This window comes from Anolis carolinensis, chromosome 6, assembly GCF_035594765.1.
Source record: "Anolis carolinensis isolate JA03-04 chromosome 6, rAnoCar3.1.pri, whole genome shotgun sequence".
Taxonomy (NCBI): Eukaryota; Metazoa; Chordata; class Lepidosauria; order Squamata; family Dactyloidae; genus Anolis; species Anolis carolinensis.
This window is the reverse complement of record NC_085846.1, coordinates 90,874,067-90,887,228: the sequence shown is the minus strand read 5'-3', so window position 1 is coordinate 90,887,228 and position 13,162 is coordinate 90,874,067. Positions and strand designations below refer to the sequence as shown.

The window sequence follows — 13,162 nt, the reverse complement described above, 5'->3', positions numbered from 1 at the left end:
CATCTCCACTGCTTCCTTATGCCATGTTATATGCAGGTAGCTGTACTTTATTCCAAATCCTCCCCCTCTGCTCCCAAGCTTTTAACATAAGATATATCCATTCTGTGGTAATGTTTTACTTACAGTACATTTTGAGCTGTAGAATAACTCTCCCTTTGCCTTCTAAAATTGTGAAAATGTCTGATTTGTAATTGAATTATTCAGGTGTGGTAATATTATACAATTGAACAACTCATCAACAGCACAGTGGGTTTGTGTATCTAAATGCAGGCAACTATAAGAGAACTCAATCCCTGAAGTATGCAGTTACTTTACAGTAGTAACTTTTGTGGACTTGCACATACTCTATATACTCATTTATAAGTCAAAATATTTTGGTTAAAAAAGCAACCCCCAAAATTCAGATTTACTTATTCACAAATTAGTATGCACATTGTATCTTAATTCTTATTTTTTAAAATTGATCTCCTTTTCTGAGTAGTGTGATGAAAGACAAGAGCTTAACTCTTCCTGGGAGAACCTAGAAGCAGCACCTAGAAGCAGCATTCTGGACTTTTTGAATGCCTAAGTGGGGAAATGGCAGTGGTGGCCCTGAGGTGGCATTGGTGCTTTCATCTCTCTGCAGAATGACCTATCCATCAAATTCCATAATGTTGGTCCCCAAATCTGCCTTTGATTTATACAAGAAGTCAACTTATAGTTGAGAATACAATGTTCCCCTGCTATTTCGTGGTTCGCTTTTTGCGGACTCGCTGTTTTGCAGGTTTTCTGTATGATTCTCTGACATGGCCATACAGCCCTGCCTCCAACAAAAGGGCCCTGGCTGAGGTGCACAACCTGGCCTGGCCTGGCCTGTCCTCCTCACCTGCCCGCAGTCAGTGCTAGTAGGCCCGGCCTGTGCCTCATCGAACAGGGAATATGGCGGCTGCCGCTAGTACAGCAAAAGGGGTTCCACCAGGCTGGGCTGCTGTCTCAGTTTGGGATGAGTGTCCAAAGCCCCGGATGAGGGAGCAGAAAAGGAGGGGGAGCGTCCTCCAGGCCGAGCGTAGGAAGGGAAGGGGAGCTGAGGAAAGGGAGTGAGAGCTGCCACCGGCCTCCAAGGCTGGACCGGGCACAAAAAGAAGCCGCTGCTGTGGCTCTAGGGAGGGCTTTGTTCAGTCACATCAGGCGGCACAGGTAGGAGGGCGCCAGGTAAGCTTGGCGTGGGCTTGAAGGGAGCACCACTTGCCTGATGCCAGCCAGAAGTGGCTTTGGTGCGCCAGTTTAGTTCCCTCATCCAAGTACAGCTTGCTCCCAATCCCTGGGGCGGTGGCAGGGATAGCGCCATGGGCAGGGCTGCCATCCCAACTGGGGCCCTCAGGGATCCAGCTGGGGTGGGGGAGGAAAGAGGACCGCCACTCGGCCAGGGCAGGCCCTCCCAGGCCCACCACCGCAATGGAATGGATAAGAGGTGAAAACTCTTGCAGGAAAGATATACGGAAAGAGAAAGAGGGTCAGGTAGGGGTTGCCATGGCGACAGGGAGGAGAAGAGCCACCTCATAAGTGAGGGAAGGCTGTATATGGTAGTTTCTGCAACAAATACCTTTAGTGCCATAAAGAACTAGAAAACTAGAGTAAGCACTCATGCAATATTGTTCAATGTATATTGTAGCCTAAAGAACCACATTCCTATTCATACAGGTATTGATGTGTATAATCTGTATTATTATAATAATAGAAATTTTGTTTCTGTTCACTACGAGGGTAGCTTCCCCCCTTTTATTCTCATAGATGTGAGAAAATATCCTATCATTGATCATTTTCAGACTGACTTTTAAAAAGTGAGGTAATCTTTCAGGTGGTAAAAAAGACTGAAAAGTGTACAGTGGAATCTTAGTTTTTGACCATTAAATAAATTGATGCACATTCCCCATCTTCATTGCAATAATGTTTTTAAAGCACACATACTCAGAGTGACTTTTAAGCCATTATTTCATATGCTTTGTTGAGAGGAAATGGTACTGTAGTATTTTTAGACTCTCCTCTTAAGTCGCTGAGGCAGAATTGAATGGCATTTGACCCCTTGCATCTTTCTGAACTTCTCTATTATTGTGACTCATTGTGAGTGAATAATTTATTTTTGAAGGCACCATCAGTGTAACTGTTATTTCATCTTGTGAGTTTAATGTGCTTGAAAACATTTAACAGTTGAATAGGAGGTAAGGATGCTAAGTTATATGTTCTTCATATGAAAACATTGTTAAACTCTTGTGGTTGTCTTTTATCAAGACATCTAATTGGTTGTACTTAATTATTACTCTCCTAAAGGAAAATTGGCATAGTAATAAACCTAAAGCTGTGATTTTTTAATGCAATCTCGACATACCTTCCTCTTGGTGTGGTTGATTTTATCCCAAGCACTGTTGGCAAGGTTGGATGTTAGTATTCCTGTGTGAAGAACATTAAAGTGGATATGTCGACTGTCTGAAACATTTCATTATAATATACTTTATAGCCTTTGGTCTTCAAATGGAGGGAAACCATAGCCACTGGAAGAGCACCCAGTTTGTATATAAAGATTTTGTGTGTATGTGTGTGTATGCACACACACACACACACACACACACACACACAAATCTATACACATAATAAAAGTGAAAAATGTGTATGTATGTATGTATGTGGAGGAGGTGTCCACTTACACAGAAAGCCTCCCACTTCCACAAATAGCTATAGTTCCCACTGAGCAGGAGACACGAATGGCCCTCCTTCCACTGACATGCAGGTTATAGTGAGCGCCATGAACATGTAGCCCAAACCCTGCCAGAGTCTTTCACAAACGTCTTTCTGTCCCCCACCAACTGAACATACTGCAGGGGTTAGTGGGAATGGAACTTGATTTTGGGAGTTATAGTTCACCAGCATCCAGAAAGTACTGAACCCAGCTGACGTCAGATCTGGACCAAACTCGGTGCACAGACCCAGCATAGCCAACTGTGTATACAGGCCTGCTTTGGGGGTGATTAACCTCAGATCTGGGAGTTGCAGTTCACTCTTATCCAGAGAGCCCTGAACCCAGCCGACAACAGATCTGGACCAAACTTGGCACACAGACCCAACATGGCCAACTGCGAATACTTCAGGGTTTGGGGGTGATTGCCCTGGGAATTTGGGAGTTGTAGTTCACCCTTATCCAGACAGCAATGAACCCAGCCAACAACAGATTTCGACCAAATTTAAATGATATTACCTAACATCCCAAAACAAACAATGCATTTTTCTAATAACCCGTGCACTGCTGGGTCCCCAAGCTAGTTTATATATAAAGTTTGAATATAAAGTGTATGGGTTGAGTATCCTTTATCCAAAATCCTTGGGACCAGAAGTGTTTTGGATTGGGGGAGGAGTATGGAATTCTCGTATTTCCATATATGTATATGATGGGATATCTTAGCGATGGGGCCTAAATAAATTCATTTATGTTTCATAGATAGTGTATGTCTGTAGCATAAAGATAATTTCAAAAACATTTTAAATAATTTTATATATAAAACAAAGCTTGCATACATTGAATCATCAGAAAGCAAATGTGTCACTATTACAGTCACCCATGTGGACAGTTTGGGATTTTGATGTATTTTGGAATTTGGAATTCCAAATAAGGAATGCCGAACCTGAATTTCTACTGCTGTGGGAAAGATTGCGCAAAAGATTACAATTCCAAGCAAGGCTGTTTGTATTGAACGTAAGTCACAAGGGCTTACTTTAGTGTGGAAGGCCTTTTCTGTCCTTTCCCCCAAACTGGAAATAAACTTCCAGGTGCTTTTGATTCTGGAAAACAAATTTTTAAAATGCACATTTGGGGGCATTGGCGCAGCATATGTTTGGTCCCTATAGGTCAAAATTGACTCTAGTCTGCCAAAGTTGTCTGCCCTGCTTTAAAAGCAGAATTATCAGCTATCTAGCACAGGACCACTTTGTGTTCCACTTTGATGAAGAATTGAAACTACTAGCATTGAGCTCAATATGGACTGTCAGGGTACATATATTACAATAGGTGATTGAAGGGGACTCTCTACATTTTCTGAATTTCATTAGACACTAAGCTTCACTCAAAGTGGATTGATCTTTGCTTGGGAACCCTAGTATTATGGTTCTTTGAAAATAATCAGAACGTTCTTAGAGAATTCTCAGCACCCTAAAGAACTCTAGAGTTCTAAAAAACTTATTTTCTGTTAGTTGAGTTAAATAAGCTTAGATAAGAAAAAGTAATATAAATAAGAATGCCGTAGTATATCTTTTCCTTTTCTTCAGCTAAATATTTTGTGAAAATGATTTATTCTCAGAGGATCTGTATTTTGAATTTACATTGAACATTTCACTTCCACACTTTTAAATAAATGTCCCCTTTGTTTTGAAACTTTTCACATATGCTTCTATTCATGTGGCCTAAGCCACATTTTCAGTATAACAGATGTAGCACAAAAAAGTGTGTGTGTGTGTGTGGGGGGGGGGGGGGGTGTAGTGGGAGTGTAGCTTACAATTACTATATTACATTGGCTATGCTGTTGCTGATTTTGGGTCCCATGAGGGAGAAAAGCGGGATATAAATAAAGATTTATTATTTATTTATGAAGTATTAATTGAGTAGATAATTTAAAAATATATTTGTATGTGCATATAATAAAATATGAATAGCAATGTATTGAGAACATACTCCATTTTGCATTTTTGGTAGAGATTGGTATGTAGGGGTTAGAACTGAGCTGTGAATCATGGTGTCTTCTCGTTCAATCTTTGCCCTGTTCCCTACAAACCCACAGCTTTGGGTTGCTTTTTTCTTAGTTTCAGTTTTTATTTGCAGTAATGGAAGTAATATAATACTGTTTCAGGGTTGTTCTAAGAATACATGTGTGAAAAATGCTTTTATCACTCAAAATACAAATTGTAAATGGTATTTCTTCTGGAGTTATAAGTTTAAAACAGAAGCAAGTCACCAAATTATATTTGTTGGTTTTTGTTCATTTAGACACCTAGCTGTTGGGCAGAAGAGGGATTAGAAAAGAGATCACACCAGCGTTCGGCTTCATGGGGCAGTGCTGATCAACTAAAAGAAGTAAGTGCTTAACAGTGGCAACTGGGAAGCCCTCAGACTTCACTCTTACAATAAAATGTTGTTAATATATTCCATATCTTTCCATGGGAGCACATCCATGCATTTTGCTCCCTGTTTCAGATTAAGCTTTCTCTGTGTGAGTAGATGAATAGCAAGCATTGGGGAGTCAGAGTTGATATTTGTGGGAAGATTGGCATGTGAACAGTGTATGGTCCACAGTTTAATATGTGATAAGAAATAAATCAATCTGAGAAATCATGTGAACCACTGAAATATCTCTGAAGAGATGAGTGAAATAAAGCATATTTCTGACTTGCACATTCTTGTGGTCTTTATCTGACCATAACTACCATGAAATGTAGATAATGAATTTGGGTCAGGAAATAAAAGTCATTTTATCTTTAAGGGACCGTTCCCTTTTTACTTGCATGCTCTGTCAATGTTGCAGGAATGGGATATGGCAAATTTAAGTTATTCTATAAAATAGCAAAATTCAGGAGGAGTAAGCTAGTGTGATGTAGTGCTAGACTAGGACTTGGGGAGGCCAAGGCTTAAATTCCCACTCAGCCATGGAAATTCACTAGGTAGCCATGGGCAAGTCTGTTTCTCAGTCTTAGAAGAAGGCAGTTGCAAATCTCTTCTGAAAAAAAACTTGTCAAGTAATCGTTGTGATAAGTTCACAGTAAATTGGAGCCCATTTGAAAGTGCATAACAATAAAGATACTAAATAACTAGACTAAGGAAATGATAGCATTTACTGAAAGTACTGAGTCGGTTTGGATGCAAGGGTAAAGCTTTTAGAGGGTTAGAAAAAATTTGTGTTGTTGATTACAGCTCACAGAAGCAAAATGAAAGATCTTTCTGAATTGTACCCTATATAGGACAAAGTAAATTCATACAGTTTTATTTTTTATTTTTAGTATATGGCACTTTTTCAGATACTCCAAACTTTATAGAGCCAAGGCATGGACGATTCATTCTGGTTAGCTAGTATTACTGGCTGGTTGTTAGCTTTAGGATCAGCTTCACTGAGCTATTTCAATTTACAAACACAAATTGACAAAGACTAGTACTTATTATGGAAAAGATTGCAACTTTGATCAACCATATAGAGCTACTTAAGCCTTTCATTGGAAAACAGTAAGCAATACTTTTTAGAAATACGTTCTCTGCAGTAGGGAAATGTAGTAGTGCAAATACAATACACTTCTTTATCTTAAAAGAGTAGATGTATTCAGAATTCTGGAGACAATTCATAATTAATGTATTTTCCTTCCATGGTAGATATGTGAGTTACATCATCCATCTACTACTACTACTACTACTAATAATAATAACAATAATAAAAGGTAAAGGTTTTCCCCTGACGTTAAGTCTAGTCATGTCTGACTCTGGGGGTTGGTGCTCATCTCCATTTCTAAGCCGAAGAGCCGGCGTTGTCCGTAGACACATCCAAGGTCATGTGGCCGGCATGACTGCATGGAGTGCCGTTGCCTTCCCGCCGGAGCGGGACCTATTGATTTATTCACATTGGCATGTTTTCGAACTGCTAGGTTGGCAGGAGCTGGAGCTAACAGCGACCGCTCATGCCAAATAACCACACTTTATTTATATTCTACCCTGTCTCCCCAAGGGGACTCGGGGCAGATTACAGCACACATGCACGGCACACATTCAGTGCCGTTTGGACAGACAGGACAGAACAGAACAGACAGAAAAGAGGTATGTTGTCTCAAAGTCCAGTTTTGATGCCTTGGAGGTTGAGTTTGGATTCAGTCACACGGGAGTTCTGTTGCTCTGTTCTCTGTGGCGAAGAGCCATCTGGATTTCCTCCTTTTTTGCTATCAAATTTCTGGTCTTGTTCTTTATGGTGTTTTAAAATACTACTTCATCTTGTCTACAGTATCATAAAACTACTCCATTCACTTTTAGCTTAAACCTACATTGTTCATATGTTAACGGTCAAGAAGAGCAAATAGTTAAGCATGGTTAAATTTTATGCACAGAAGTCACAAGCTACATTTATGTCTAGAGTGCAGTACTGTATCACATTTTTGCAATTAACATTTGTTAAGTCTGCTGTCTCTTCCTTCCCAATATGAAGGAGCATTGTGTATTCCATACCTTTTGTTACTTGATTTTGTTGCTCCTTCCCATCAGATTGCCAAACTGAGGCAGCAGCTCCAGCGCAGTAAACAAAGTCGTCACAATAAAGAAAAAGAGCGTCAGTCACCTCTCCATGGCAACCATATAGCAATCAATCAGACTCAGGTAAGCAGACTATTGGGTTTGTTCAGATAGCTCAATAGACTTGAATAAGGCAATATAATATCTCTTTCTGCTCTGAATTTCAATGTACATTTTAAAATTGTATTAAACATGTGTTTTTAAAGACGTGAAAAGAATTTTATTCTATTATAATTAAGCAATGTTTTGTCCCAAAAAGATGAAGAAATACAGTATTTTTTTTAATAAAAACTTCAGCAGACATGGTTTTAGCATTGTCCAATAGACTTTAAAACTTTGTCTGTTTTTTCCAATTGACACCTTGACCCCATTATTGAGTTATGGCCACTTGCCTAGAAATTTCTTTTATACTGTAGAAAACGTATGCTTCTGATAATTTATTACCAAAATGTGTAACTGTAGGAACAGCAAAACAACAGTAATATTTAATTTGTCTTCTCACTCTCATTATTCCTTGTTTCACATTCATAGAATCATAGAGTCATAGAATCATAGAATCATAGAATAGTAGAGTTGGAAGAGACCACATGGGGCATCCAGTCCAACCCCCTGCTAAGAAGCAGGAAATCGCATTCAAAGCACCCCCGACAGATGGCCATCCAGCCTCTGCTTAAAAGCCTCCAAAGAAGGAGCCTCCACCACAGCCCCGGGGAGAGAGTTCCACTGTCGAACAGCTCTCACAGTGAGGAAGTTCTTCCTGATGTTCAGGTGGAATCTCCTTTCCTGTAGTTTGAAGCCATTGTTCCGTGTCCTAGTCTGCAGGGCAGCAGAAAACAATCTTGCTCCCTCCTCCCTATGACTTCCCTTCACGTATTTGTACATGGCTATCATGTCTCCTCTCAGCCTTCTCTTCTGCAGGCTAAACATGCCCAGCTCTTTAAGCCGCTCCTCATAGGGCTTGTTCTCCAGACCCTTAATCATTTTAGTCGCCCTCCTCTGGATGCTTTCCAGCTTGTCAACATCTCCCTTCAACTGTGGTGCCCAAAATTGGACACAGTATTCCAGGTGTGGTCTGACCAAGGCAGAATAGAGGGGGAGCATAACTTCCCTGGATCTAGACGCTATTCCCCTATTGATGCAGGCCAGAATCCCATTGGCTTTTTTAGCAGCCGCATCACATTGTTGGCTCATGTTTAACTTGTTGTCTGTCATCTGTAATCATGTTTTACATTAAATGTAGTATAATGTTTTCAACAAATAATGTAGTAGATAACATGGAGCCCTGTAGAACTGTGCTTTGATTAAGAATTTATAATGGTAAACAAAGCTAAGAGTTTTATTTTCTTACGTATATTAAGGAATTGCAGAGTTCTAAGTAAGCCTAAATAAAACCTTGTAAAACTCTTGCTCTTGCTCAGTTTATGTAATGCATTTGGTTTATATTAAATTCAGTCCTTTTTGTGTGGCATAATATGTTCTGATCCACTATGTAAGTCACTAAAAGAGTAATATTTCAGAGTGGGTTATTGGACCCATTTTCATTGGAAATCTGTAGCCACTGATGGACTTCTGGATTAGGAAATCACTGCATGTCCCTTTGATTTACTATTTCTGTACTTTAAGGCTGAGGTCAGAACTCAACCTTTCTTCTCATAAATGTTTCACTTGTAAGTTTTAAGTGAATCTGACATATCTCTTATTTGCTCTAAAGGCTTCTCTCTCAAGATCAGTCCCTATGCCATTGTCAAATATTTCAGTGCCAAAATCAACGGTTTCACGTGTGCCATGCAATGTAGAAGGCATAAGCCCTGAATTAGAGAAAGTGTTCATAAAAGAGAACAGTGGAAAAGAAGAAGTGTCCAAGGTAAGATAGATACTAAGAGTTTTATTTTAATTGGCATGATATATACATAGAAATTAGATGTGGTATAAATTTTTCTAAATTTTTTGAAATTAGATCATTTGATACATATAGTACATCTTTCTTCATGGCCTCTGAATCACACATGCGGTTTACTGCGTCTACACAGGCTCCAATGTAAAGGTTTTCCAAGTCTAGCTTTTGAGTTTTGGCGATAACCCCATCCACTCCTCTGGGGGCAAAAATAAGCTTCACGCCAGTGGCTCCCCAATTCCTTTTCGTTGACTGCTACAACAGCTTATTCAGAAAGCCAGCAGCTCCCCAGTTCCTTTTTGTTCACCGCTGCAGCAGCTTATTCAGAAAGCCAGCTGTATTGCAAACTCATCATGCTGACTACTCACTTCAAGAGATGCAGCCAATGTGCCATGAAAATGCTGGACTCAGACGGGTTCTATAAGTGCATCCAGTGCTTGTCAGAGAGCCACATAGTTGGCTCCTGACAGCATTGCTAGGCATTCATGGCTCATGCCAGGAAAAACAGAAAACCATGGCGATCTTTTACTGGTAAACCCTGGCTCACTCCACTTCAGCTATATTGGTAGCCTTTTCTAAGGCCTCAAAGACTTCAAAAAATTGAAATCAAAATCAGGCACATCAAATCGTTCAATGCCGTCAGTAGCTCCATCAACCTCAGCCTCGATCCCATCAGCCAGATTGACCCCTTTGATCTTAACAGCACCACCGTCCTCCTCATTCCGTAAGAATTGCCTTAAAGTGCTTGCTTGAAGAATTGGAATGAGCTGAGCTACTAGCATCACAAGAAAACCTTCCTTTGATTCCTCTGACACGAGATAAATCATTTGAAGCAGAACTTGGAAAGAAAAAGTCAGAGAAAAACAGGAAGATTCAAACCCCATCCTCTTCTAAGAGCGAATGCAAGATGCCTTCCTCAGCAGCATCCACACACAGCTTTCTCCAGCCTCACACAAATCGCTCTCAGAAGGTGAAGTACAAGACTCACTCACCCCCTCAATCAGTATACATGGTCATCCAAGTACTGGTGATGATGCATGCCCCTCCACAAGACTCCTGCAGCAACTTTTTCCTGCCTAAATGAAGACTACCTCTCCCAAAGACAGCAAACAGCATACCTTGCAAGAGCATCTCACACCTCTAAGGATTCAGCGACCAAGTGACACACAGCAATCGCCTCACCTTCTCCAACTGCAGCACTTGGAACCCCCCCCCCCCCCGAGGTACAATTCAAGGCTACAGCTCATCAGCCAGTGCCTGCAACCCAACACTCTGACTCTGATCACCCTTATGATACACCGAATGGTTCAGACACAGAATCCTCAGGATCTTTCCTCTCCTGCAGCATTGACCTCTCCCCCAACAAGAACGTAGCCTTGGTAGATCCACCATCTCCCGTGGACAGTATTCAGGCATTTGTAGATCAGTTGGTCCAAGTAGTAGAAGCTACTTTTCATTTACAACTGTGGAGCAACATCAACAGCATATTCCTATAAAAGAATCTAATAATTCTCAAATGTAACAGCTGTTCTGTTCACCCAACATGCTCTTCTCCTTGGGAAGGAGAGAGATGGTTTACCTTAGGACTGTCAGATCTGCTATGGGAAAGCAGAATTCTCAACACTTGCCTCCTTTTCTCAAGGAAAGAGAAATGTGTGTGATTTTGGAGTCATGATACATTTGCAGGGAATCTGTTTCTGCTGTAGGGAAAACAAAGATCTGATCCTTAGCATTGTTCTTAGAGAAAAAGGATGCGTTTCGACGTTTTGGAAGTTTTGGAACTGTACATTGGCAAGCTTCAGGGGAATCAAGGTCTGGCCTAAGCAGGTGCTTCTCCGAGGAGAGAGAAAGGATGTGGTAATATTTCGATGAATGAGGATGAATGAATGTGTATTTATAATGTGAATGCTGAGTAAAAATGTAATCCCCTTTGTTTGTTAACCAATGTAACTGTAGGTTGTGGATTCTATATAGTTAAATAGAGTCTGTATGTCCAATGTTGTTCTTTGTGTAAAAGTGTAAAAGTTCTGATGCCCTTTCTCTTACTGGAAAATTTCAACAAAAAACCTGTGCTTTAAAGTTATTGAAAAGTTATTCATAACAATATAACCATAAAACTGCTTGACTATCTCGGATTCGTAGTAAACTGGAAAAAAATCCAGCCTTACATTCTCCAGACAAGTAAATTTTATAGGATCACTGATTGACTCAATGATGCAAAAGGTTCTCCTCCCAACCAAGAGGTTTGACATCCTTAAAAACACTTATCGCCGGGGGGGGGGGGGGGGGGGAGAATATCCAGTCCATTCTGGGTCATATGGTTTCAATGGTAGCCATCACTCTAGATCAGGGGTCCTCAAACTTTTGAAGCAGAGGGCCGGTCCACTATCCTTCAGACTGTTGAGGGGCCAAATTATCATTTTAAAAAAATACAAACAAATTCCTATGCATACTGCACATGTCTTATTTGTAGTGCAACAACAACGAAAGAACAATACAATATTTAAAAATGAAAACAATTTTAACCAACATAAACCTATCAGGATTTCAATGGAAAGTGTGGGCCTGCTACTGGCCAATGAGATAGTCAGGTTAATTATGATTGTTGTTGTGTGCCTTCAAGTCATTTCAGACTTTGGCCGAGCCTAAGTCTAAAATTAATTATTTATTTACTGCATTTATTTACTACATTTATATCCCACCCTTCTCATCCAGAAGGGGACTCAGAGCAGCTGTATGTACATACAGTATATTATATTATTAGCATAGCACAATATTAGCGTTATATATTACTATATTGAACTATACCACTATACTATTATATAATACATAATATATAACATATAATTAATAATATTATATGGTATTATTATTAGTATTATATTGTATAACATAATATTATTATCAATATTATATGTATATACAATATATTATTAAAACTGATATAAAAATATTATATTATAAAACTGAGGGCGGGGGCCAGGTAAGTGACCTTGGAGGGCCGCATCCGGCCCCCGGGCCTTAGTTTGGGGACTCCTGCTCTAGATGTACATCTTTGAATGCCACCCCTACAGAGATAGTTCTTAGATGCATTCAACCCATTGACAGATCACCAGTCAATACTGAGGCCCATCCTCCAAAGGCTATTATGGTGGATGGGATAAAGTCACATCTGCTGGGGGGTCCCGTTCCTTTCCTCACAACCACTGGAGATGATGACAGACTCCTCGACATATGGATGGGGAGCCCACTGCAGGGGACTCCAGATACGGGGCCTCTGGTCTCAATCAGAAAGATGACACCATATCAACTTTCTGAAACTAGTAGCCATCTTCAAGGTGCTTCTAACATTCCATACCCTGATCCAAGGTAAGACAGTGCAGACCCAAATGGACATTATGTTAGCAATGTACTACCTCAACAAACAGGGAGGCACCGGATCCAGAAACCTACTCAACCTGACTGAAGCTCTGGCAGTGGTGCATAGAAAATGAAATAATGCCGACACCCCTCCACCTTTCCAGGAAAGACAAAGAATTGGCAGATTCCCTCAGTAGATCTTACGAATTGTGCCTTGAATGGAGACTTCACCCAGAACAACTCCACAAAATATTCAAAATTTGGGGTACACCCCACATAGACTTTTTTTGTCTCGAAAGACAACACATAGCTTCCCCCTTTCAGAGCCAGACCCCATCTAAACCTCAGAATGAGATGCCTCGGAGATATCTTCCTCATCCCATGGACAGGATTGCTAATTTACCTCTTCTCACTGATCCTGCTGATCACCAAGGTACTTGAACAGATCTCTCTTCTGGCAATGGACTTCATATTGATCTCACCAGGATGACCTAAGAAGGCCTGGTTTGACCCTCTCCTCAAAATCTCAAAGGCTTGGTATTGACACTTTGCATCCCTTTTCACTCAAGACCAGGGCCATATCTTCCACCCAGACGTTGTCTCCCTTAAATTGATTGCCTGGAGGA

The 13,162-nt window shown here is 40.5% G+C and overlaps 1 protein-coding gene across 2 annotated transcripts in view; it reads left to right on the top strand.

Annotated features, from left to right (window-relative positions):
- glcci1 (glucocorticoid induced 1) overlaps window positions 1-13,162 on the top strand; it is a 54,067-nt gene that overhangs the window by 16,228 nt on the left and 24,677 nt on the right. For both annotated transcript variants that reach the window (XM_062984525.1, XM_062984526.1), the window contains exons 3-5: window positions 5,009-5,095; window positions 7,256-7,366; window positions 8,994-9,146. In XM_062984525.1, the coding sequence (XP_062840595.1) occupies window positions 5,009-5,095; window positions 7,256-7,366; window positions 8,994-9,146 (351 nt within the window). The remainder of the gene's footprint in view (window positions 1-5,008; window positions 5,096-7,255; window positions 7,367-8,993; window positions 9,147-13,162) is intronic.